Genomic DNA, 22,287 nt, shown 5'->3' with positions numbered 1-22,287 from the left:
TGGATAGAGCAGTACTGATAGCTGGATAGTGCAGTACAGATAGCTGGATAGTGCAGTACAGATAGCTGGATAGAGCAGTACTGATAGCTGGATAGAGCAGTACAGATAGCTGGTTAGCGCAGTACTGATAGCTGGATAGCGCAGTACTGATAGCTTGATAGCGCAGTACTGATAGCTGGATAGAGCAGTACTGATAGCTGGATAGCGCAGTACTGATAGCTGGATAGCGCAGTACTGATAGCTGGATAGAGCAGTACTGATAGCTGGATAGAGCAGTACTGATAGCTGGATAGCGCAGTACTGATAGCTGGATAGAGCAGTACTGATAGCTGGATAGAGCAGTACTGATAGCTGGATAGAGCAGTACTGATAGCTGGATAGTAAAGTACTGATACCTAAATAGTGCAGTACAGATAGCTCAGAGTGCTGGGTATAGAAGCTCAGAGTGCTGGGGATAGAAGCTCAGAGTGCTGGGGATAGAAGCTCAGAGTGCTGGGGATAGAAGCTCAGAGTGCCGGGGATAGAAGCTCAGAGTGCTGGGGATAGAAGCTCAGAGTGCTGGGGATAGAAGCTCAAAGTGCTGGGGATAGAAGCTCAGAGTACTAGGGATAGAAGCTCAGAGTACTGGGGATAGAAGCTCAGAGTACTAGGGATAGAAGCTCAGAGTACTGGGGATAGAAGCTCAGAGTACTAGGGATAGAAGCTCAGAGTACTGGGGATAGAAGCTCAGAGTACTAGGGATAGAAGCTCAGAGTACTGAGGATAGAAGCTCAGAGTGCTGGGTATAGAAGCTCAGAGTGCTGAGGATAGAAGCTCAGAGTGCTGAGGATAGAAGCTCAGAGTGCTGGGGATAGAAGCTCAGAGTGCTGGGGATAGAAGCTCAGAGTGCTGGGGATAGAAGCTCAGAGTGCTGGGATAGAAGCTCAGAGTGCTGGAGATAAAAACTCAAAGTGCTGAGGGTAGAATCTCATAGTGCTGGGGATAGATGCTCATATTGCTGGGGATAAAAGCTCAGAGTGCTGGGGATAAAAGCTCAGAGTACTGGTGTTAGAAGCTCAGATTGCTGTGGATAGAAGCTCAGAGTGCTGGGTATAGAAGCTCAGAGTACTAGGGATAGAAGCTCAGAGTACTAGGGAAAGAAGCTCAGAGTACTGTGGATAGAAGCTCAGAGTGCAGGGTATAGAATCTCAGAGTACTGGGGATAGAAGCTCAGAGTACTGGGGATAGAAGCTCAGAGTACTGGGGATAGAAGCTCAGAGTGCTGGGTATAGAAGCTCACAGTACTAGGGATAGAAGCTCAGAGTGCTGAGGATAGAAGCTCACAGTACTAGGGATAGAAGCTCAGAGTACTGTGGATAGAAGCTCAGAGTGCTTGGTATAGAAGCTCACAGTACTAGGGATAGAAGCTCAGAGTGCTGAGGATAGAAGCTCAGAGTGCTGGGGAAAGAAGTTCAGAGTACTGGGGATAGAAGCTCAGAGTACTGAGGATAGAAGCTCAGAGCACTAGGGATAGAAGCTCAGAGTACTGGGGATAGAATCTCATAGTGCTGAGAACAGAAGCGCAGAGAGCTGAGAGAAGAAGCGCAGAGTGCTGAGAACATAAGCGCAGAGTGCAGAGAACATAAGCGGAGAGAGCTGAAAACATAAGCGCAGAGTGCTGAGAACATAAGCACAGAGTGCTGAGAACATAAACGCAGAGAGCTGAGACTATAAGCGCAGAGTGCTGAGAACATAAGCACAGAGTGCTGAGAACATAAGCGCAGAGAGCTGAGACTATAAGCGCAGAGTGCTGAGACTATAAGCGCAGAGTGCTGAGACTATAAGCGCAGAGTGCTGAGACTATAAGCGCAGAGTGCTGAGACTATAAGCGCAGAGTACTGAGACTATAAGCGCAGAGTGCTGAGACTATAAGCGCAGAGTGCTGAGACTATAAGCGCAGAGTGCTGAGACTATAAGCGCAGAGTGCTGAGAACAGAAGTTCAGAGAGCTGAGCACAAAAGCATAGAAAGCTGAGAACATAAGCACAGAAGAACATAAGCACAGAGAGCTGAGAACATAAGTGTAGAGTGCTGAGAACATAAGTGCAAAGTGCTGAGGACAGAAGCTCAGAGTACTTGGAATAGAAGCTAAGAGTACTTGGGATAGAAGCTCAAAGTACTGGGGACATTAGCTCAGAGTACTGGCCTGGGGATAGAAGCTCAGAGTACTAGTGATAGAAGCTCATAGTACTGGGGATAGAAGCTCAGAGTACTGGGGATAGAAGCTCATAGTACTGTGGACAGAAGCTAAGAGTAGTCTGGATAGAAGCTCAGAGTGCTGGAGACAGAAGCTAAGAGTAGTGTGGATAGAAGCTCAGAGTACTATGGACAGAAGCTCAGAGAACTGTTGATAGAAGTTTAGAGTACGGGACAGAAGCTCAGAGTGCTGAGGATAGAAGCTCAGAGTACTGGGGATAGAAGCTCAGAGTACTGGGGATAGAAGCTCAGTGTGCTAGAGACAGAAGCTTAGAGTGCTGATGATAGAAGTTTAGAGTACTAGGGACAGAAGCACAAATAGCTGGAGACAGAAGCTCAGAGAACTGTTGATAGAAGTTTAGAGTATGGGGATAGAAGCTCAGAGTACTGGGGATAGAAGCTCCGAGTTCTGGGGATAGAAGCTCAGAGTTCTGGGGATAGAAGCTCAGAGTTCTGGGGATAGAAGCTCAGAGTTCTGGGGATAGAAGCTCAGAGTGCTGGGGATAGAAGCTCAGAGTGATGGGGATAGAAGCTCAGAATGCAGAGGATAGAAGCTCAGAGTACCTGGGATAGAAGCTCAGAGTACTGGGGATAGAAGCTCAGAGTACTGGGGATAGAAGCTCAGAGTACTGGGGATAGAAGCTCAGAGTGCTGGGGATAGAAGCTCAGAGTGCTGGGGATAGAAGCTCAGAGTGCTGGGGATAGAAGCTCAGAGTGCTGGGGATAGAAGCTCAGAGTACCTGGGATAGAAGCTCAGAGTACTGGGGATAGAAGCTCAGAGTACTGGGGATAGAAGCTCAGAGTACTTAGGATAGAAGCTCAGAGTGCTGAGAACAGAAGCTCAGAGTGCTGGGGACAGAAGCTTAGAGTACTGGGGATAGAAGCTCAGAGTACTAGAGATAGAAGCTCAGAGTATTGAGGATAGAAGCTCAGAGTGTTTGGGATAGAAGCTCAGAGTGCTGGGGATAGAAGCTCAGAGTACTAGAGATAGAAGCTCAGAGTACTGGGGATAGAAGATCAGAGTGCTGGGGACACAATAGCTCAGAGTGCTGGGGATAGAAGCTCAGAGTACTGAGGATAGAAGCTCAGAGTACTAGAGATAGAAGCTCTGAGTTCTGAGGATAGGATCTTAGTATACTGGGTATAGAAGCTCAGAGTACTAGAGATAGAAGCTCAGAGTACTAGAGATAGAAGCTCAGAGTACTAGAGATAGAAGCTCAGAGTACTAGAGATAGAAGCTCAGAGTACTAGAGATAGAAGCTCAGAGAACTAGAGGTAGAAGCTCAGAGTGCTGAGGACAGAAGCTCAGATTGCTGGGGATAGAAGCTCAGAGTACTGGGGATAGAAGCTCAGAGTGCTGGGGATAGAAGCTCAGAGTACTGGGGATAGAAGCTCAGAGTGCTGGAGATAGAAGCTCAGAGTACTGGGGATAGAAGCTCAGAGTACTTGGGATAGAAGCTCAGAGTACTGGGGATAGAGTACTTGGGATAGAAGCTCAGAGTACTGGGGATAGAGTACTTGGGATAGAAGCTCAGAGTACTGGGGATAGAAGCTCAGAGTAGTAGAGATAGAAGCTCAGAGTACTAAGGATAGAAGCTCAGAGTGCTGGGAATAGAAGCTCAGAGTGCTGGGGATAGAAGCTCAGAGTACTGGGGATAGAAGCTGGGGATAGAAGCTCAGAGTACTTGGAAGAGAAGCTCAGAGTACTGGGAATAGAAGCTCAGAGTGCTGGTGATAGAAGCGCAGAGTGCTGAGGATAGAAACACCGAGTACTAGAGACAGAAGCTTAGAGTGCTGAGGATAGAAGCTCGGAGTGCTGAGGATAGAAGCTCAGAGTGCTGGGGATAGAAGCTCAGAGTGCTGAGGATAGAAGCTCAGAGTGCTGAGGATAGAAGCTCAGAGTGCTGAGGATAGAAGCTCAGAGTACTGGGGATAAAAGCTCAGAGTGCTGAGGATAGAAGCTCAGAGTGCTGAGGATAGAAGCTCAGAGTGCTGAGGATAGAAGCTCAGAGTACTGAGGATAGAAGCTCAGAGTGCTGGGTATAGAAGCTCAGAGTGCTGAGGATAGAAGCTCAGAGTGCTGGGGATAGAAGCTCAGAGTGCTGAGGATAGAAGCTCAGAGTGCTGGGGATAGAAGCTCAGAGTGCTGAGGATAGAAGCACAGAGTACTAGGGATAGAAGCTCTGAGTGCTGGGGATAGAAGCGCAGAGTGCTGAGGATAGAAACGCAGACTACTAGAGACAGAAGTTTAGAGTGCTGAGGATAGAAGCTCAGAGTGCTGAGGATAGAAGCTCAGAGTGCTGGGGATAGAAGCTCAGAGTGCTGAGGATAGAAGCTCAGAGTACTGAGGATAGAAGCTCAGAGTGCTGAGGAGAGAAGCGCAGAGTGCTGAGGATAGAAGCGCAGAGTGCTGAGGATAGAAGCTCAGAGTACTGGGGATAGAAGCTCAGAGTGCTGGGGATAGAAGCTCAGAGTACTGGGGATAGAAGAGCTGAGAGCTGAGAACAGAAGCTACAAGTGCTGGGGATAGAATCACAGACTGGTTGCTTGGTGGGTTGAGGAAAGATACAGACATCTGATTGAGGATAAAAGCTCAGAGTGCTAGGGATAGAAGCTCAGAGTGCTGAGGATAGAAGCTCAGAGTGTTGAGGATAGAAGTTAAGAGTGCTGAGGATAGAAGCTCAGAGTTCTGAGGATAGAAGCTCAGAGTGCTGAGGATAGAAGCGCAGAGTGCTGAGGATAGAAGCGCAGAGTACTGAGGATAGAAGCGCAGAGTACTGGGGATAGAAGCGCAGAGTACTAGGGATAGAAGTTCAGAGTGCTGAGGATAGAAGCGCAGAGTGCTGAGGATAGAAGCGCAGAGTGCTAGGGATAGAAGCGCAGAGTGCTGAGGATAGAAGCGCAGAGTACTAGGGATAGAAGCTCAGAGTGCTGGGGATAGAAGCTCAGAGTGCTGAGGATAGAAGCGCAGAGTGCTGAGGATAGAAGCGCAGAGTACTGGGGATAGAAGCGCAGAGTACTAGGGATAGAAGCTCAGAGTGCTGGGGATAGAAGCTCAGAGTGCTGGGGATAGAAGCACAGAGTACTAGGGATAGAAGCGCAGAGTACTAGGGATAGAAGCTCAGAGTACTGGGGATAGAAGCGCAGAGTGCTAGGGATAGAAGCTCAGAGTGCTGAGGATAGAAGCGCAGAGTGCTGGAGAAAGAAGCTCAGAGTGCTGGGGATAGAAGCGCAGAGTACTAGGGATAGAAGCTCAGAGTGCTGGGGATAGAAGCTCAGAGTGCTGGAGAAAGAAGCTCAGAGTGCTGGGGATAGAAGCGCAGAGTACTAGGGATAGAAGCTCAGAGTACTGGGGATAAAAGCTCAGAGTGCTGGGGATAGAAGCGCAGAGTACTAGGGATAGAAGCGCAGAGTGCTGGGGATAGAAGCTCAGAGTGCTGAGGAAAGAAGCTCAGAGTGCTGGGGATAGAAGCGCAGAGTGCTGAGGATAGAAGCTCAGAGTACTGAGGATAGAAGCTCAGAGTACTAGGGATAGAAGCGCAGAGTGCTGAGGATAGAAGCTCAGAGTGCTGGGGATAGAAGCGCAGAGTGCTGAGGATAGAAGCTCAGTGCTGAGGATAGAAGCTCAGAGAGCTGAGGATAAAAGCTCAGAGAGCTGAGGATAGAAGCTCAGAGTGCTGGGGATAGAAGGGCAGAGTGCTGAGGATAGAAGCTCAGAGTGCTGAGGATAGAAGCTCAGAGTACTGGGGATAAAAGCTCGGAGTACTGGGGATAGAAGCATTGAGTGCTGGAAACAGAAGCTACAAGTTCTGGGGATAGAAGTTTAGAGTACTGGGGATAAAAGCTCAGAGTACTGGGGATAGAAGCTCAGAGCACTGGGGATAGAAGCTCAGAGTACTGAGGATAAAAGCTCAGAGTACTGGGGATAGAAGCTCAGAGTACTGGGGATAAAAGCTCAGAGTACTAGAGATAGAAGCTCAGAGTACTGGGGATAAAAGCTCAGAGTACTGGGGATAAAAGCTCAGAGTACTGGGGATAGAAGCTCAGAGTACTGGGGATAGAAGCTCAGAGTACTGGGGATAAAAGCTCAGAGTACTGAGGATAAAAGCTCAGAGTACTGGGGATAGAAGCTCAGAGTACTGGGGATAAAAGCTCAGAGTGCTGGGGATAGAAGCTCAGAGTGCTGAGGATAGAAGCTCAGAGTGCTGAGGATAGAAGCTCAGAGTGCTGGGGATAGAAGCTCAGAGTGCTGGGGATAGAAGCTCAGAGTACTGGGGATAGAAGCTCAGAGTACTGGGGATAGAAGCTCAGAGTACTGGGGATAGAAGCTCAGAGTACTGGGGATAGAAGCTCAGAGTACTGGGGATAGAAGCTCAGAGTACTGGGGATAAAAGATCAGAGTACTGGGGATAGAAGCTCAGAGTACTGGGGATAGAAGCTCAGAGTACTGGGGATAGAAGCTCAGAATACTGAGGATAAAAGCTCAGAGAGCTGAGGATAGAAGCTCAGAGTGCTGAGGAAAGAAGCTCAGAGTGCTGGGGATAGAAGGGCAGAGTGCTGAGGATAGAAGCTCAGAGTGCTGAGGATAGAAGCTCAGAGTACTGGGGATAAAAGCTTGGAGTACTGGGGATAGAAGCATTGAGTGCTGGGAACAGAAGCTACAAGTTCTGGGGATAGAAGTTTAGAGTACTGGGGATAAAAGCTCAGAGTACTGGGGATAGAAGCTCAGAGCACTGGGGATAGAAGCTCAGAGTACTGAGGATAAAAGCTCAGAGTACTGGGGATAGAAGCTCAGAGTACTGGGGATAGAAGCTCAGAGTACTGGGGATAAAAGCTCAGAGTACTAGAGATAGAAGCTCAGAGTACTGGGGATAAAAGCTCAGAGTACTGGGGATAAAAGCTCAGAGTACTGGGGATAGAAGCTCAGAGTACTGGGGATAGAAACTCAGAGTACTGGGGATAAAAGCTCAGAGTACTGAGGATAAAAGCTCAGAGTACTGGGGATAGAAGCTCAGAGTACTGGGGATAAAAGCTCAGAGTGCTGGGGATAGAAGCTCAGAGTGCTGAGGATAGAAGCTCAGAGTGCTGAGGATAGAAGCTCAGAGTGCTGGGGATAGAAGCTCAGAGTACTGGGGATAGAAGCTCAGAGTACTGGGGATAGAAGCTCAGAGTACTGGGGATAAAAGCTCAGAGTACTGGGGATAGAAGCTCAGAGTACTGGGGATAGAAGCTCAGAATACTGGGGATAGAAGCTCAGAGTACTGGGGATAGAAGCTCAGAGTACTGGGGATAAAAGCTCAGAGTACTGGGGATAAAAGCTCAGAGTACTGGGGATAGAAGCTCAGAGTACTGGGGATAAAAGCTCAGAGTAGTGGGGATAGAGGCACAGAGTACTGGGGATAAAAGATCAGAGTACTGGGGATAGAAGCACAGAGTACTGGGGATAAAAGCTCAGAGTACTGGGGATAGAAGCACAGAGTACTGGGGATAGAAGCACATAGTACTGGGGATAAAAGCACAGAGTACTGGGGATAGAAGCACAGAGTACTGGGGATAGAAGCACATAGTACTGGGGATAGAAGCACAGAGTACTGGGGATAAAAGCTCAGAGTACTGGGGATAAAAGCTCAGAGTACTGGGGATAGAAGCGCTGAGTACTGGGGATAAAAGCTCAGAGTACTGGGGATAAAAGCTCAGAGTACTGGGGATAGAAGCTCAGAGTACTGGGGATAGAAGCTCAGAGTACTGGGGATAGAAGCTCAGAGTACTGGGGATAGAAGCTCAGAGTACTGGGGATAGAAGCGCTGAGAGCTGAGAACAGAAGCTACAAGTGCTGGGGATAGAATCACAGACTGGTTGCTTGGTGGGTTGAGGAAAGATACAGACATCTGATTGGTTGGTTGAAAAAGATATGAAATATCTGATTTCTGTGTGGCTGGTATGCAGACAATCCTGATATCAAAGCTATCTTAAAACTTGTTTGATTGATTAACTAAACTGGGCAGCTGTCCAAAATGTTAACCATATTACAGGGTAGGGAAAGCGACGCAAAGCACTGAGAGCAGAAAATACACAAGCAATGCCGCAATGTACCCAGAAACTACTCTCGGATACTTGGTTATTTAAATAGCAAAACAAGGGAGATTCTAATGTTGCATTATAGATCATTAGAACACCATATAGTTAGAACTATATAAATACAATGTGCAAAGGACGGTGGCTACAATAATGCATAATCTAAAAAGCAAAACTAATTATGAGATGATGTATAATGGTAATATATTTACTGTGGAGCACAAAAGGAATAAGGTTATAATACACCTTCAAACATACTAACAAATGTAATAAAATTCAGTGAAAGAGAAATGCCAGGGTCATGTTGGTGGGCACTTTGCAAAACAAATCCTTTATTGAACAACTGCATGGTATTGCTCCACTAAGGAAGCATCCAGGAACTCAATGAGTGGAGGAATTTGGGAATGGTTTTGAACATGGCTAAGCTCTTCCTGAGAATTTACCTAGCCAAACTAAGGTGGGTGAAATAGAATGAATTATTTCTATCTATCTTTGGATCTGTCTGTAGGCGCCAAGAGCACAAGGAGAGGTAGTAGAAAACGCAGCACAGGCACATATAGGAGGCAGCGAAAGGTCGGGAGATAAGCACAGAGAAAGGGAGAATCACAAGAGCAAAGCAAAGAGAAAGAAAACCACATATGAGTAAAAGAGAAACACACAGACACCTGCAGAGAGAGGGTGACATTCACACAGAGACAGCCGCAGAGAGAGGGTGACAATCACCCACAGACACTTGCAGAGAGAGGGTGACAGTCACACACAGACACTTGCAGAGAGAGGGTGACAGTCACACACAGACACTGCAGAGAGAGGGTGACATTCACACAGAGACACCTGCAGCGAGAGGGTGACAATCACACACAGACACCTGCAGAGAGAGGGTGACATTCACACAGAGACACCCGCAGAGAGAGGGTGTCAATCACACACAGACACCTGCAGAGAGAGGGTGACATTCACACAGAGACACCCGCAGAGAGAGGGTGACTATCACCCACAGACACTTGCAGAGAGAGGGTGACAGTAACACACAAACACTGCAGAGAGAGGGTGACATTCACACAGATACACCTGCAGCGAGAGGGTGACAAACACACACAGACACCTGCAGAGAGAGGGTGACATTCACACAGAGACACCCGCAGAGAGAGGGTGTCAATCACACACAGACACCTGCAGAGAGAGGGTGACAATCACACACAGACACCTGCAGAGAGAGGGTGACAATCACACACAGACACCTGCAGAGAGAGGGTGACATTCACACACAGACACCTGCAGAGAGAGGGTGATAATCACACACAGACACCTGTAGTAGGGTTGCCACCTTGGCCATGTTTTCTGGACACTTGCTGCAGGGTGTGCAGAGAGTAACATGTATTGTGTTTCTGGACAGCACTATACATATTGCTCCCTGCACACCCTGCAGCAAGTGTAACTCATAAGTGTTCTGTATTTTAAGGGACGGGTGTCAACCCTAACCTGCAGAGAGAGGGTGACAATCACACACAGACACCTACAGAGAGCAGGTGACAATCACACACTGACACCTGCAGAGAGAGGGTGACAATCACACACAGACACCTACAGAGAGCAGGTGACAATCACACACTGACACCTGCAGAGAGAGGGTGACAATCACACACAGACACTTGCAGAGAGAGGGTGATCAAGATGCCTGCAGAGAGCAGGTGACAATCACATGCAGACTCCTGCAGAGAGAGGGTGACAATCACACACAGACACTTGCAGAGAGAGGGTGACAATCACACACAGACACCTGCTGAGAGCAGGTGACAATCACACACAGACACCTACAGAGAGCAAATGACAATCACACACAGACACCTGCAGAGAGCAAACGACAATCACACACAGACACCTGCAGAGAGCAGGTGACAGTCACACACAGACACCTGCAGAGAGTAAATTACAATCACACACAGACACCTGCAGAGAGCAGATGACAATCACACACAGACACCTGCAGAGAGCAGGCGCCAATCACACACAGGCACCTGCAGAGAGAGGGTGACAATCATACACAGACACCTGCAGAGAGCAGGTGACAATCACACACAGACTACTGCAGAGAGCAAATTACAATCACACACAGACACCTGCAGAGAGCAAACGACAATCACACACAGACACCTGCAGAGAGCAAATTACAATTACACACAGACACCTGCGGAGAGCAAATGACAATCACACACAGACACCTGCAGAGAGCAAACAACAATCACACACAGACACCTGCACAAAAAGGCATCTGACTCTCACACACACAGGCCAGCAAAGAGAAGCCAGAAAGCAAACACAGACGATGTGAAGCACTAAGGCAGATCTCTGAATGACTATAATAATATAATATGATGAGCATCTAATGGGACACACCAGACAGGTAAACAAATAGCAGATGAGAGAATGAAGGGAGAATAGGCTGAGTTAAAGGGTAACAGTCAGAACATTCAGTGCTCAAAAGATATGATAAAAGATTGGAGGAAATAAGCATTTATAGGGGACAATATACAGATTTAAAGGGCACCATTATACATTTTGACAGGATTAAATTTAGTAATAAGGGAGTTATACAGGGAGGGTTATATGAAGCAATAGGAGGAGTTATAGGGAGGGTATATGATGCAATATGAGGAGTTATACAGGGAGGGTTATATGAAGCAATAGGAGGAGTTATAGGGAGGGTATATGATGCAATATGAGGAGTTATACAGGGAGGGTTATATGAAGCAATAGGAGGAGTTATAAGGAGGGTTATATGAAGCAATAGGAGGAGTTATAGGGAGGGTTATATGAAGCAATAGGAGGAGTTATAGGGAGGGCTATATGATGCAATATGAGGAGTTATACAGGGAGGGTTATATGATGCAATAGGAGGAGTTATAAGGAGGGTTATATGAAGCAATAGGAGGAGTTATAGGGAGGGTTATATGATGCAATAGGAGGAGTTATAAGGAGGGTTATATGAAGCAATAGGATGAGTTATAAGGAGGGTTATATGGTGCAATAGGAGGAGTTATAAGGAGGGTTATATGATGCAATATAAGGAGTTATAAGGAGGGTTATATGGTGCAATAGGAGGAGTTATAGGGAGGGTTATATGAAGCAATAGGAGGAGTTATAGGGAGGGTTATATGAAGCAATAGGAGGAGTTATAGGGAGGGTTATATGAAGCAATAGGAGGAGTTATACAGGGAGGGTTATATGTAGCAATAGGAGGAGTTATAGGGAGGGTTATATGAAGCAATAGGAGGAGTTATAGGGAGGGTATATGATGCAATATGAGGAGTTATAAGGAGGGTTATATGAAGCAATAGGAGGAGTTATAGGGAGGGTTATATGAAGCAATAGGAGGAGTTATAAGGAGGGTTATATGAAGCAATAGGAGGAGTTATAGGGAGGGTTATATGAAGCAATAGGAGGAGTTATAAGGAGGGTTATATGGTGCAATAGGAGGAGTTATAAGGAGGGTTATATGAAGCAATAGGAGGAGTTATAGGGAGGGTTATATGAAGCAATAGGAGGAGTTATAGGGAGGGTATATGATGCAATATGAGGAGTTATAAGGAGGGTTATATGGTGCAATAGGAGGAGTTATAAGGAGGGTTATATGAAGCAATAGGAGGAGTTATAGGGAGGGTATATGATGCAATATGAGGAGTTATAAGGAGGGTTATATGAAGCAATAGGAGAGTTATAAGGAGAGTTCTATGAGGCAATAGGAGGAGTTATAGGGAGGGTTATATGGGGACAAAAGGAGTTATATGGAGGGTTATATGAAGAAATATGAGGACATACAGGAAAGGTTATATGGAGCAATAGTAGGAATTATACGGAGGGTTATATGGAGCAATAGGTGTTTGAAGGAGGGTTTTTATAGAGAAATATAATGACTTATAGGAAGGGTTATATGGCGCAGTAGGAGGTGTTATAGGGAGGGTTATATGGTACAGTGCGAGGATTTATAGGCAGGGTTATATGGTACAGTCTGTAAAATTGTGTGTCTTATCGTATTGTTTCTCCACTGTACTGTTATCCTTGTACCCATGGGCAGCGCTGCGGAATCTGTCGGCGCTTTATAAATAAAGAATAATAATAATAATAATAATACAATAGGAGGATTTATAGGCAGGGTTATATGGTACACTAGGAGGAGTTATAGGGAGGGTTATATGGTGCAATAGGAGGAGTTATAGGGAGGGTTATATGGTGCAGTAGGAGTTTTTTATAAGGAGAGTTGTTTGGTGCAGTAGTAGGTGTTATACGGAGGGTTATATGGTACAGTAGGAGTTTTTATAAAAAGGGTTATTTGGTGCAGTAGTAGGTGTTATACGGAGGGTTATATGGTGCAGTAGTAGGTGTTATACGGAGGGTTATATGGTACAGTAGGAGGAGTTATAGGGAGGGTTATATGGTAGAGTAGGAGGAGTTATAGGAAGGGTTATATGGTAGAGTAGGAGGAGTTATAGGGAGGGTTATATGGGGCTCTAGGAGGAGTTATTGGGAGAGTTATATGGAGCAATAGGAGCAGGTTATAACAACAATTATATTGGGCATTTGGAGTTGTATCTAGTGCATATACATTGTTAGCAATAATTTCATGTGTTCAGCAACTGAGGCTGCAAAATCCTACAAATTACAATGTAGAAAAATTATCTGGAAACCTACAAATCGTTAACTCTTTCCCTGCCTTAATATGTTGTGCTCAATGGGAAATGAACAAACAGACAGATAGACACGGACAATCAAACACACACAGAGTAGACAACTATAAATAGGATATGATAGATAAAAATGGAAACATTTAAATATATTAACATAAATAAAACTTTGGCAAGAAACATATTCATAGCATTACTTAGTAACAGTTCAAATGAGAGATATTTTAAGACACGAGATGCCATTGTGCCCCAGTCTGTACTGTATTCTGCTGATGCAGAATACACAATACACCCATATACAGAATAAAACTCACACTGCTCAATAAGACCAAGGTGAGGCTAACAGCAGCTTATTTTGCCAGCATGCCTTTTTTTTTTTTTTTTTAGAGGATTCACCCCAAGTTTCTATCAGGTTCCTGCTTTTCTAGCACAGTCGCTGTTATAACAGCCAATAGATATGCACCAGCCCTGCGTCTCTCACCTCATCCCTCTAAGAAATAAACGCAGGAATTAGAGCAAAAAACACACACACAAGACTTTGGCAGGAAACAGATACACACTCAGCCACCAGTCAAGAAAATGGACAAGGTAAAGCGCCAGGCCGGACCCTCCGCCACCGCCGTCAGTCCGGGGGTCCCCATGTAAACACGTCCAGCAATGTCAAATACAATTTTGTTTTGTTTTTTGATTTTTGTTTTTTTTTCTGTAACCTTGACAGACGGGAAGAAAAAATGAAAACAATAAAAATAAAAAATAAATAAATAAATAAATAAATTAAACAACATAAAAAAAACAAATAATTGGGTTATTTTTTTAACCCAATTTGCCCCCAGGAGTTGTGGGTCGGCAGGTGAAACTTTGGCTTTAGGCTGACATCAGTTAACCCACTGCTGCTAAAGCAGCAGAAGGGTTCATTCAGTCCTCAGGGGCAACTAAGCTCCCTGTAGGTTTAAATCTGCTGATGATAACCTAACTCCTGAGAGACCCCACAGAGGCAAAAAAAAAGGATTAAGATGCTGCCAGCCATCCCAGCTGTGCTGTAATAAATCCCATTACTTTTCATGTACAATATACTATTATTATAATTTCTTTGTTTGTTCTTCCATTTTTGTGATACGCTATTTCTTTCCTCTTTAAATCTGCATCATATATTTTTTTGTTTTTTTTTCAGAGTCCCAGTGTCCCTCCGATAGAGGAAGCCAAGATCACACCCAGAACAACACAACAAATGATGATCATAATCTTCTTCTACATACCGGAAAGACGTCGGGAGCAAATGGAGAGAAAAATAAGTGTGGGGGAGGGGGGAATGGAGGATGGAGTGAAATAGGAAGAAGAAACAAATGGTTGAATGACAGATAATAAAGACAAATGAAAAGTATGGAAAGAGAGAGAAAGAGAGAGAGAGAGAGAGAGAAAGAGAGAGAGAGAGAGAGAGAGAGAGAAGCGTTATAAAAGAGGAAACAGTTGAACAAGTATATATAAAATAAAGCATTAGCTGTATATAGTAAGTCATTTAGTCGTTGGCGGAAATGCACTAACATGTCACGAGTTGTGAAATATAAATGGAATTTGTGGCAGTTTTGTTTAAGGGGATATGGAAGCCAAAATTAAAATGTCATTATTCATATACAGAGTATAATTTAATCCCTTATAGACAGCCGGCGTACCCTGTACTTCTGCAGTCGTTTTCACTGTAAGGGGTTACATAGCGTGGCTTTCACCGACAGAGGCATGTTATAATTTCCCACTTTTAAAGGGCTAAAACCCCTTAAGGACATGTGGTATATAGGGTATGTCTGAGACATAAAGTGGTTAAAAAAATACAATTCACTGTAGTTATAGAATTTACAGCACCAGTTATAGGGAAATCCTCACTGTAGGAGATGCCCAAATATATTACTTTATTATAATGGGGGAAACCTGACGTGGACTCCCTGCCCAGTGTGCTTAGCGGAATATGGCTGCACCTCACTGATGAGGCCCAAAGAAGGTCGAAACAATCATCTGGGGTTGTCTTGTTCCTTGTTCAGAATTGTATAGCCTGGTATTTCAGGACTGGACTGATCTTGTTAGAGGGGATCAGACTGATATACTTAAGGAAAGTTCTCCTCTGTGAAAAGCACAATATGGCTAAAAGAGGCTGCTCCTAGGTGGTAACTCGTCATAGAACAAGCTACTGAGCTATTGTTAGTCCCTGGTTGAGGGCTTCTCATTCTGGGCCTGATATTCGATACCTCGTTAATCAGGCGTTTCTCTTTCTGTATATATTACGTTAATCAACTGATCCAATGTAGATAAACTGGTATAAAAAAAATGTATCTTTATAACCAGACAATAGTGCTCTACAACACCCAGCTTAGGGCACACATTCTGCTTCAAACTGAACAGCACACAGAATATTGCTTGCTAGCCTGTAGCGGAACATCAGACTTATCTGGTTAGTCACTAGCAGATCAATGTGAGCGCTCCAGCTTCAGTCTCACGTGCCGGTTCCGTATGTAATTCCTGGAGTTCCAATGGCAGTCTGACCCATGCAAAACATGATGAGTTTCACCTCATCAGATACTTGGCATGGGTTAGACACCCATTGGATCTTCTTGAATTACATGTTTTAATCCCCATAGTAGATATTTGTGAGAGCTCTCTTTTTAGTGTGTATTGTGTAATATTATATTATTGAGGCTACTTGCACAGATAAGTTCAGGATTTATTAATTTAACTGAGTGCTCTCCAATTGTGTCTGTAAATGTGCATCTTTACTTACATATTTATGATGCACAAGTGTGTGTTTTAATTTAGTTGTATACAACTGTGTGTAGTATCACATGTTGGTGTTTTAGCATGAAACTGAGTGGGAGGAGCCATGGAAACTGCCTGGGGGAGTGGTCAATACCCCTAAAACATGCTTAACTAATTGCTGGTCACATGTTTTTACAATTTGTATTTACTAAAGTTTGTTTTATCACTATTGGATTGAACTAAATAGATTTACCTGCTAGGCATAGAAAAGTTACAATATTGGGCCATACTGTCACATATAAATTAAACATTTGTTAATATTTTATCCCAGGTTTCCCTGTCTTTCCTTTGCTGTAGAGTGGGAATGTGGCAGTGCTGTCAGAGACCTGTCTTATATAGAGAAACCATTATCAGTCTACACCAAATTGAAAGAGAGGAGAAGAACTGGTGCAATTTTTATAGTATTTTTTAGAGTGAAGTATTTTATCTAATACAGAACGGGACATATGTTTAGTGAATCTCCGCCAATTAGATGGTCAGTCTTTTCTGTCACAAATTAAATTGTAAGTTGTATAAAGTTTCTATTTTGTAGATATCTGTATTTTATGTCAGTGTCTCTCATGAATGTCAGGCTATCTAGATACCTTAATCTAATTAGTCTGCTGTGTATACATATATACACGGGTGGAGGTTTCCAATATATATACAGGCTCGTCTTCCTTACATGTTGCTCTTCATCTGCTGTACCTCTCTGACAATCCCTTGACTGGCTTCCTCTAGCCTCCAGAATAAAACACAAAACTCTGACATACAAGACCCTCAATTGCACTGCTCCCCACTATATATCTGACCTTGTCTCCAGATACTCTCCCTCCCATACCCTTTGCTTTGCTCATGACCTCCTTCTCTCTTGTTACCTCCTCACATTCTGGTCTATTGGACTTCTCCAGAGTGGCCCCTATCTTGTGGAACTCTCTGCCTCTCTCCTCAAGACTCTCCCTTAGTTTTGAAAGTTTCAAGTGCTCTTCTAAAAACTCCACTGTTCAGGGATGCATGCAACCTACGCTAACATTTTCTAAACTCAGTTCCTCTTCTCCTTTGTTATCCCCTTGAACCCCCTTAGCATGTTATCCCCTTGAACCCCCTTTGTAGATCACCTTCATGAGAGTTGAACACAACAGTGCAGGGCGCTTTGAATGTCTGTCTAGTTATGTTTGGTTTACCTGGTTTATGTCTGTCCAGTTATACGTTTGGTTTTCCTGGTTTATGTCTGTCCAGTTATACATTGGTTTTACCTGGTGTATGGCTGTCTGGTTATACGTTGGGTTTACCTGGTGTAAGGCTGTCTGGTTATACATTGGGTTTACCTGACGTATGGCTGTCTGGTTATACTTTTGGTATGCCTGTGTATGTCTGTCTCTCTCATGTCTACCTATCACATTCATCCCCATTTGTCAAGGACTCACCCTTCTCGCCTTGCTCTGGTATTTGACTGCTTTCTTGGTATCAGATACAGCTCTCTCCACATAATCCACTGAATGTTCCACATTATACTCAATACGGTCAATCATTTCTCCCTGCAAGCAAACAGGATGGGGAGGACCAATTACATTACATATACTACTGATATATTCTCATAGTCTAAAGTGATTCTTACTGTTATGGCACAATCCAAGTCCTCAAAATTCCTGTGCAAAGCACAGAGTTTTCAAACAATTTTATAAAATTCATCACAAACGTTTTCAAACCCATTTGTGGTGCAATAACTCCCTCCTATACCTTGCATGGAATAAAACCAACAGCTGTATAACATTCTATCAGAAAGTCATTTTTCAGATTTTTGGATTTTCTGACTTCAATGACTTCTTGAAAATTAATTTTGCTCTGTTACCATGGCATATATTGTGTTTTTGAATATCCCTTTTTTTCCCAATGATAACATTTTTGCGCTTGCTAAATTGAAGTTTGTCGACACAAAAATGTAATGGTTTCATAAAAAGTTAATGATTTACCTAAAATTACACTTTTAAACTTATAAAACTTGTACACAAATAAACTATGATCATCAGAATGCTAGTTTATTATGGTTATGATGCATTTAAAATGTTCATTGTAAATTTAATTAAAATAATAATAAAACTTAATTGCCTACATTATCAATTGATTTTATTTATTAACCCCTTAATGACCACAGCACTTTTCCATTTTCTGTCCGTTTGGGACCAAGGCTATTTTTACATTTCTGCGGTGTTTGTGTTTAGCTGTAATTTTCCTCTTACTCATTTACTGTACCCACACATATTATATACCGTTTTTCTCGTCATTAAATGGACTTTCTAAAGATACCATTATTTTCATCATATCTTATAATTTACTATAAAAAAAATTATAAAATATGAGGAAAAAATTGAAAAAAAACTCACTTTTTCTAACTTTGACCCCCAAAATCTGTTACACATCTACAACCACCAAAAAACACTGTGCTAAATAGTTTCTAAATTTTGTCCTGAGTTTAGAAATACCCAATGTTTACATGTTCTTTGCTTTTTTTGTAAGTTATAGGGCCATAAATACAAATAGCACTTTGCTATTTCCAAACCATTATTTTTCTAAATTAGCGCTAGTTACATTAGAACACTAATATCTTTCAGGAATCTCTGAATATCCATTGACATGTATATATTTTTTTTAGTAGACATCCCAAAGTATTCATCTAGGCCCATTTTGGTATATTTCATGCCACCATTTCACCGCCAAATGCGATTAAATACAAAAAATCGTTCACTTTTTTACTAATTTTTTCACAAACTTTTGGTTTCTCACTGAAATTATTTACAAACAGCTTGTGCAATTATGGCTTAAATGGTTGTAAATGCTTCTCTGGGATCCCCTTTGTTCAGAAATAGCAGACATATATGGTTTTGGGGTTGATTTTTGGTAATAAGAAGGCCGCCAAATGCCGCTGCATTTCACACGTGTATTATGGCTAGCAGTGAAGGGGTTAATTATGTAGCTTGCAGGGTTAATTTTAGCTTTAGTGTAGAGCTCAGCCTCCCACCTGAAACATGAGACCCCCTGATCCCTCCCAAACAGCTCTCTTCCTTCCCCCACCCCACAATTGTCCCCGCCATCTTAAGTACTGGCAGAAACTCTGCCAGTACTAAAATAAAAGCTATATTTGGGCTTTTTTGGGGGTTTTTTTTGGCATATTTACATATGCTGCTGTGTAGGATCCCCCCTTAGTCCCCAACCTCACTGATCCCCCACCAAACAGCTCTCTAACCCTCCCTCTCTGCCTTAATGGGCGCCATCTTGGGTACTGGCAGCTGTCTGCCAGTACCCAGTTTAGCAACAAATGTGCCTTTTTTAAAAAAAAAATGCCCTTTTCTGTAGTATAGCTTTCCCCCCCCCAAGACCAACCCCCCCACCCTTTCTTGATCCCTTAGATGTTTATTTCTAAATTTGAAAACATTTTATTTTTAACTTTTAACAATTTTATTTTTCTGTAGTGTAGCGGTTCCCTCCGCTCCCGCCCCGTGCACGCACCCGCCCGCCGCCCCCCGTGCATGCGCGTGCTCCCGTGCGCGCTCCCGTCCCCCCCGCCCCCGATCCCGCCCCCCTTCCCTCCACTCGGCACATCGATGGCCGCCCACCCGCCTCCCAGACTTGCTCCCACCCACCAACGATACCGGCCACCGATGTCCGGTGCAGAGAGGGCCACAGAGTGGCTCTCTCTGCATCGGATGGCCAAGGGGGGTTATTGCAGGATGCCTCCATATCGAGGCATCACTGCAATAACTGGAAAGCAGCTGGAAGCGAGCAGGATCGCTTCCAGCTGCTTTCCAGACCAAGGACGTACGCCACACGTCCTCGTTCATTAACTGTCTTTTTTTTGAGGACGTGTGGCGTACGTCCTTGGTCATTAAGGGGTTAAAGGGACACTGAACACAATTTTTTTCTTGCATGATTCAGATAGAGCATGCAATTTTAAACAACTTTCTAATTTACTCCTATTATCAATTTTTCTTCGTTCTCTTGCTTTCTTTATTTGAAAAAGAAGGCATCTAAGCTATTGAATTTACCCACCAATCAGCAAGAAGAACACAGTGTGTTCACCAAAAATGGGCCAGCATCTAAACTTACTTTCTTGCATTTCAAATAAAGATAACAAGAGAATGAAAAGAATTTGATAATAGGAGTAAATTAGAAAGTTGCTTAAAATTGCATGCTCTATCTGAATCACGATAGAAAAAATTTGGGTTCAGTGTCCCTTTAAGTGAAATAAACTGCCTTCAAATATATTTCAATCATCTTACTTTAGTTTGTAACTATATATTTTGTTTCCATGAAGGTGTGTGAAATTCACTGCAAATACCCTTCTGAAAAGCCAAAGAAACACCCGCTGATTCTTCTGTCATATCTCATACATAATTTGATAGATTTTATTAATCCAGAAGACGGCTCTTCTGATGAGTTAAAACAGCTTCTAAAAAATTATTTGATTGTCTATAATTTTCTTTTGTATCTAAATTCCCATTTATACTGGAATAGAAGCAGTAAAAGGTGATTCTTTAAATAAATAAAATAATATTAAGTGAAGTCTAACCATATTGATGTCCGCTATGTGCTTGTACAGATATTTAAACTATTTTCTACTGGTATTGTGCAATATCAATTTTATTGATATATTGATGTCTGAAGTAAAATATGTATTATTTCTATTATCTGTCTAAAGATTATTATAGCTATATCTGACCTTCTAATTGATAAGTGAGGCATCTGATGAAACTATTATATCGCATGAAACCTAAATTAATTTTATAGTTACTCATATATGGGTGATATTTTGTAATGTAATACAGGAACTTTTATAATAATGTGAACAATCGCAAAACAACACATGACAATAAATAGTTAAATATTAGTTTAATCAAATAGAAATCTAATAGTATTAGAATTACTCAAGCATATATAGTAGTCAAAATTTTAAAATAATAAAATTGTGAACAATAAATATTTCTCAAAACTATATAATTAGACTTATTTATAGAAATTTAAGATGATAAATACACATATTTTAAAAATGAATGGATTTAATTGTTTAAAAAAATCTAAAAAAAAATATTTGAAAATATTAATGATTAGGATGAAACCCTAATAAGCTTAAATTTAAGTCATTTTAATGCTATATATTTATTTCACAAAACAGTTTTTCAAATCAAAATGTTATGTTCTGATTTGAAAACCAGTTAGCACGTGTTAAACAAAATATATATAACATTTTAATCCCAGCTGATTTGAAGCTAAAATATGTTATGTCACTCAAGCAAGTACTTTAAATTACTGTATTTATCATTTAAAAAAACAACTTATCAATTTACTTTACTAATATAATAGAAGATCAATTAAAATCAATATTAACATAAAAATAGAAACAAAATTATCTTCAGAGAATATAGAAATAAATCTTAATATTTTAAAACATTAGACTTTAATAGATGGTCCCTTTACCCCAATAAAAGACTATTTAATTAATTAGAATTAATATGATTATTTTTTTTAATTAACTCACCTGATAGAATGAAGACTATTTAAAACCAAGTTTATATTTTCAATTAAATCAATCAAAGTAATAATAATAATAAAAATAGAATTGTTGCAAAATAGAAACTTTCCAATTTACTTCTGCTATCAAATTTCCTTTGTTCTTTTGGTATCCTTTGTTGAAGGCACATCAATGCACAACTGGGAACTAGCTGAACACATTGGGTCATGACAAAAGGTATATATGTGCAGCCACCAATCTGCAGCTAACTCTCTAAAGTGTATTGCTGCTTCTGAGCCTACCAAGAATTTTCAACAAAGGAAACAAAGAGAACAAAGCAAATTATATAGTAAAAGTAAATTGGAAAGTTGTTTGAAATTCCATGTTCTGTCTGACTTATGAAAGAACAATTTGAGGTTTCATGTCCCTTTAATATTAATTTTATCTTTTTAAGCCAGTTCGGGATAATAAGTATGAAAGTGATGCATTTTTTTTAGTGTTTTAAGATATTATAAAAAATATGTTTAATCTAGTAATTGGATATCTTTTAATTTAAATAATTATTTTGTCTAAAATGAGAGAGATGAGAGATACAGCTCCCTTCTGATTTCCTTTTTTCTAGACTTCTTAGTTATATTTTATATTTAGTTTCACAGCATAAATTTATTGCATCAGAATTTGTTAATGTAGATGCCTTGTTGATTATCTCTATCAATGTTGCAAACTGATTTCCTCCATTTCAAATAGATTCTGAGACATTTGTAACGTAAGTTTTAAATCAATTGTTAATTTAAGTAAATGTAAAATGTGAATAAATCTTAAAGGGACATTAACGGGACACTAAACCAAAACATTTTCGTTCATGATTCAGGTAGAGAATGCAATTTTAAATAACATTTCAATTTACTTCTATCATCTAATTTGCTTCATTCTTTAGATATTCTTTTTTGAAGAAATAGCAATGCACATGGGTGAGCCAATCACACGAGGCATCTATGTGCATCTACCA

At 42.0% G+C, this 22,287-nt stretch overlaps 1 protein-coding gene across 1 annotated transcript in view; it reads right to left on the bottom strand.

The window, feature by feature from the left end:
• Positions 1–10,605: 10,605 nt before the first annotated feature.
• Positions 10,606–22,287, bottom strand: part of STX1B (syntaxin 1B) — a 216,748-nt gene continuing 205,066 nt past the window's right edge. Inside the window, exons 9-10 of the mRNA XM_053695031.1 lie at positions 17,200–17,310; positions 10,606–14,239 (exon numbers count right to left, since the gene is read on the bottom strand). Coding sequence (XP_053551006.1) covers positions 14,159–14,239; positions 17,200–17,310 — 192 coding nt within the window. The 3' untranslated portion in view covers positions 10,606–14,158. The remainder of the gene's footprint in view (positions 14,240–17,199; positions 17,311–22,287) is intronic.

Source organism: Bombina bombina, chromosome 11 (genome assembly GCF_027579735.1).
Source record: "Bombina bombina isolate aBomBom1 chromosome 11, aBomBom1.pri, whole genome shotgun sequence".
Classification (NCBI taxonomy): domain Eukaryota; kingdom Metazoa; phylum Chordata; class Amphibia; order Anura; family Bombinatoridae; genus Bombina; species Bombina bombina.
Note: the sequence above shows the minus strand (reverse complement) of the source record. Positions and strands in the feature narration are given on the sequence as shown.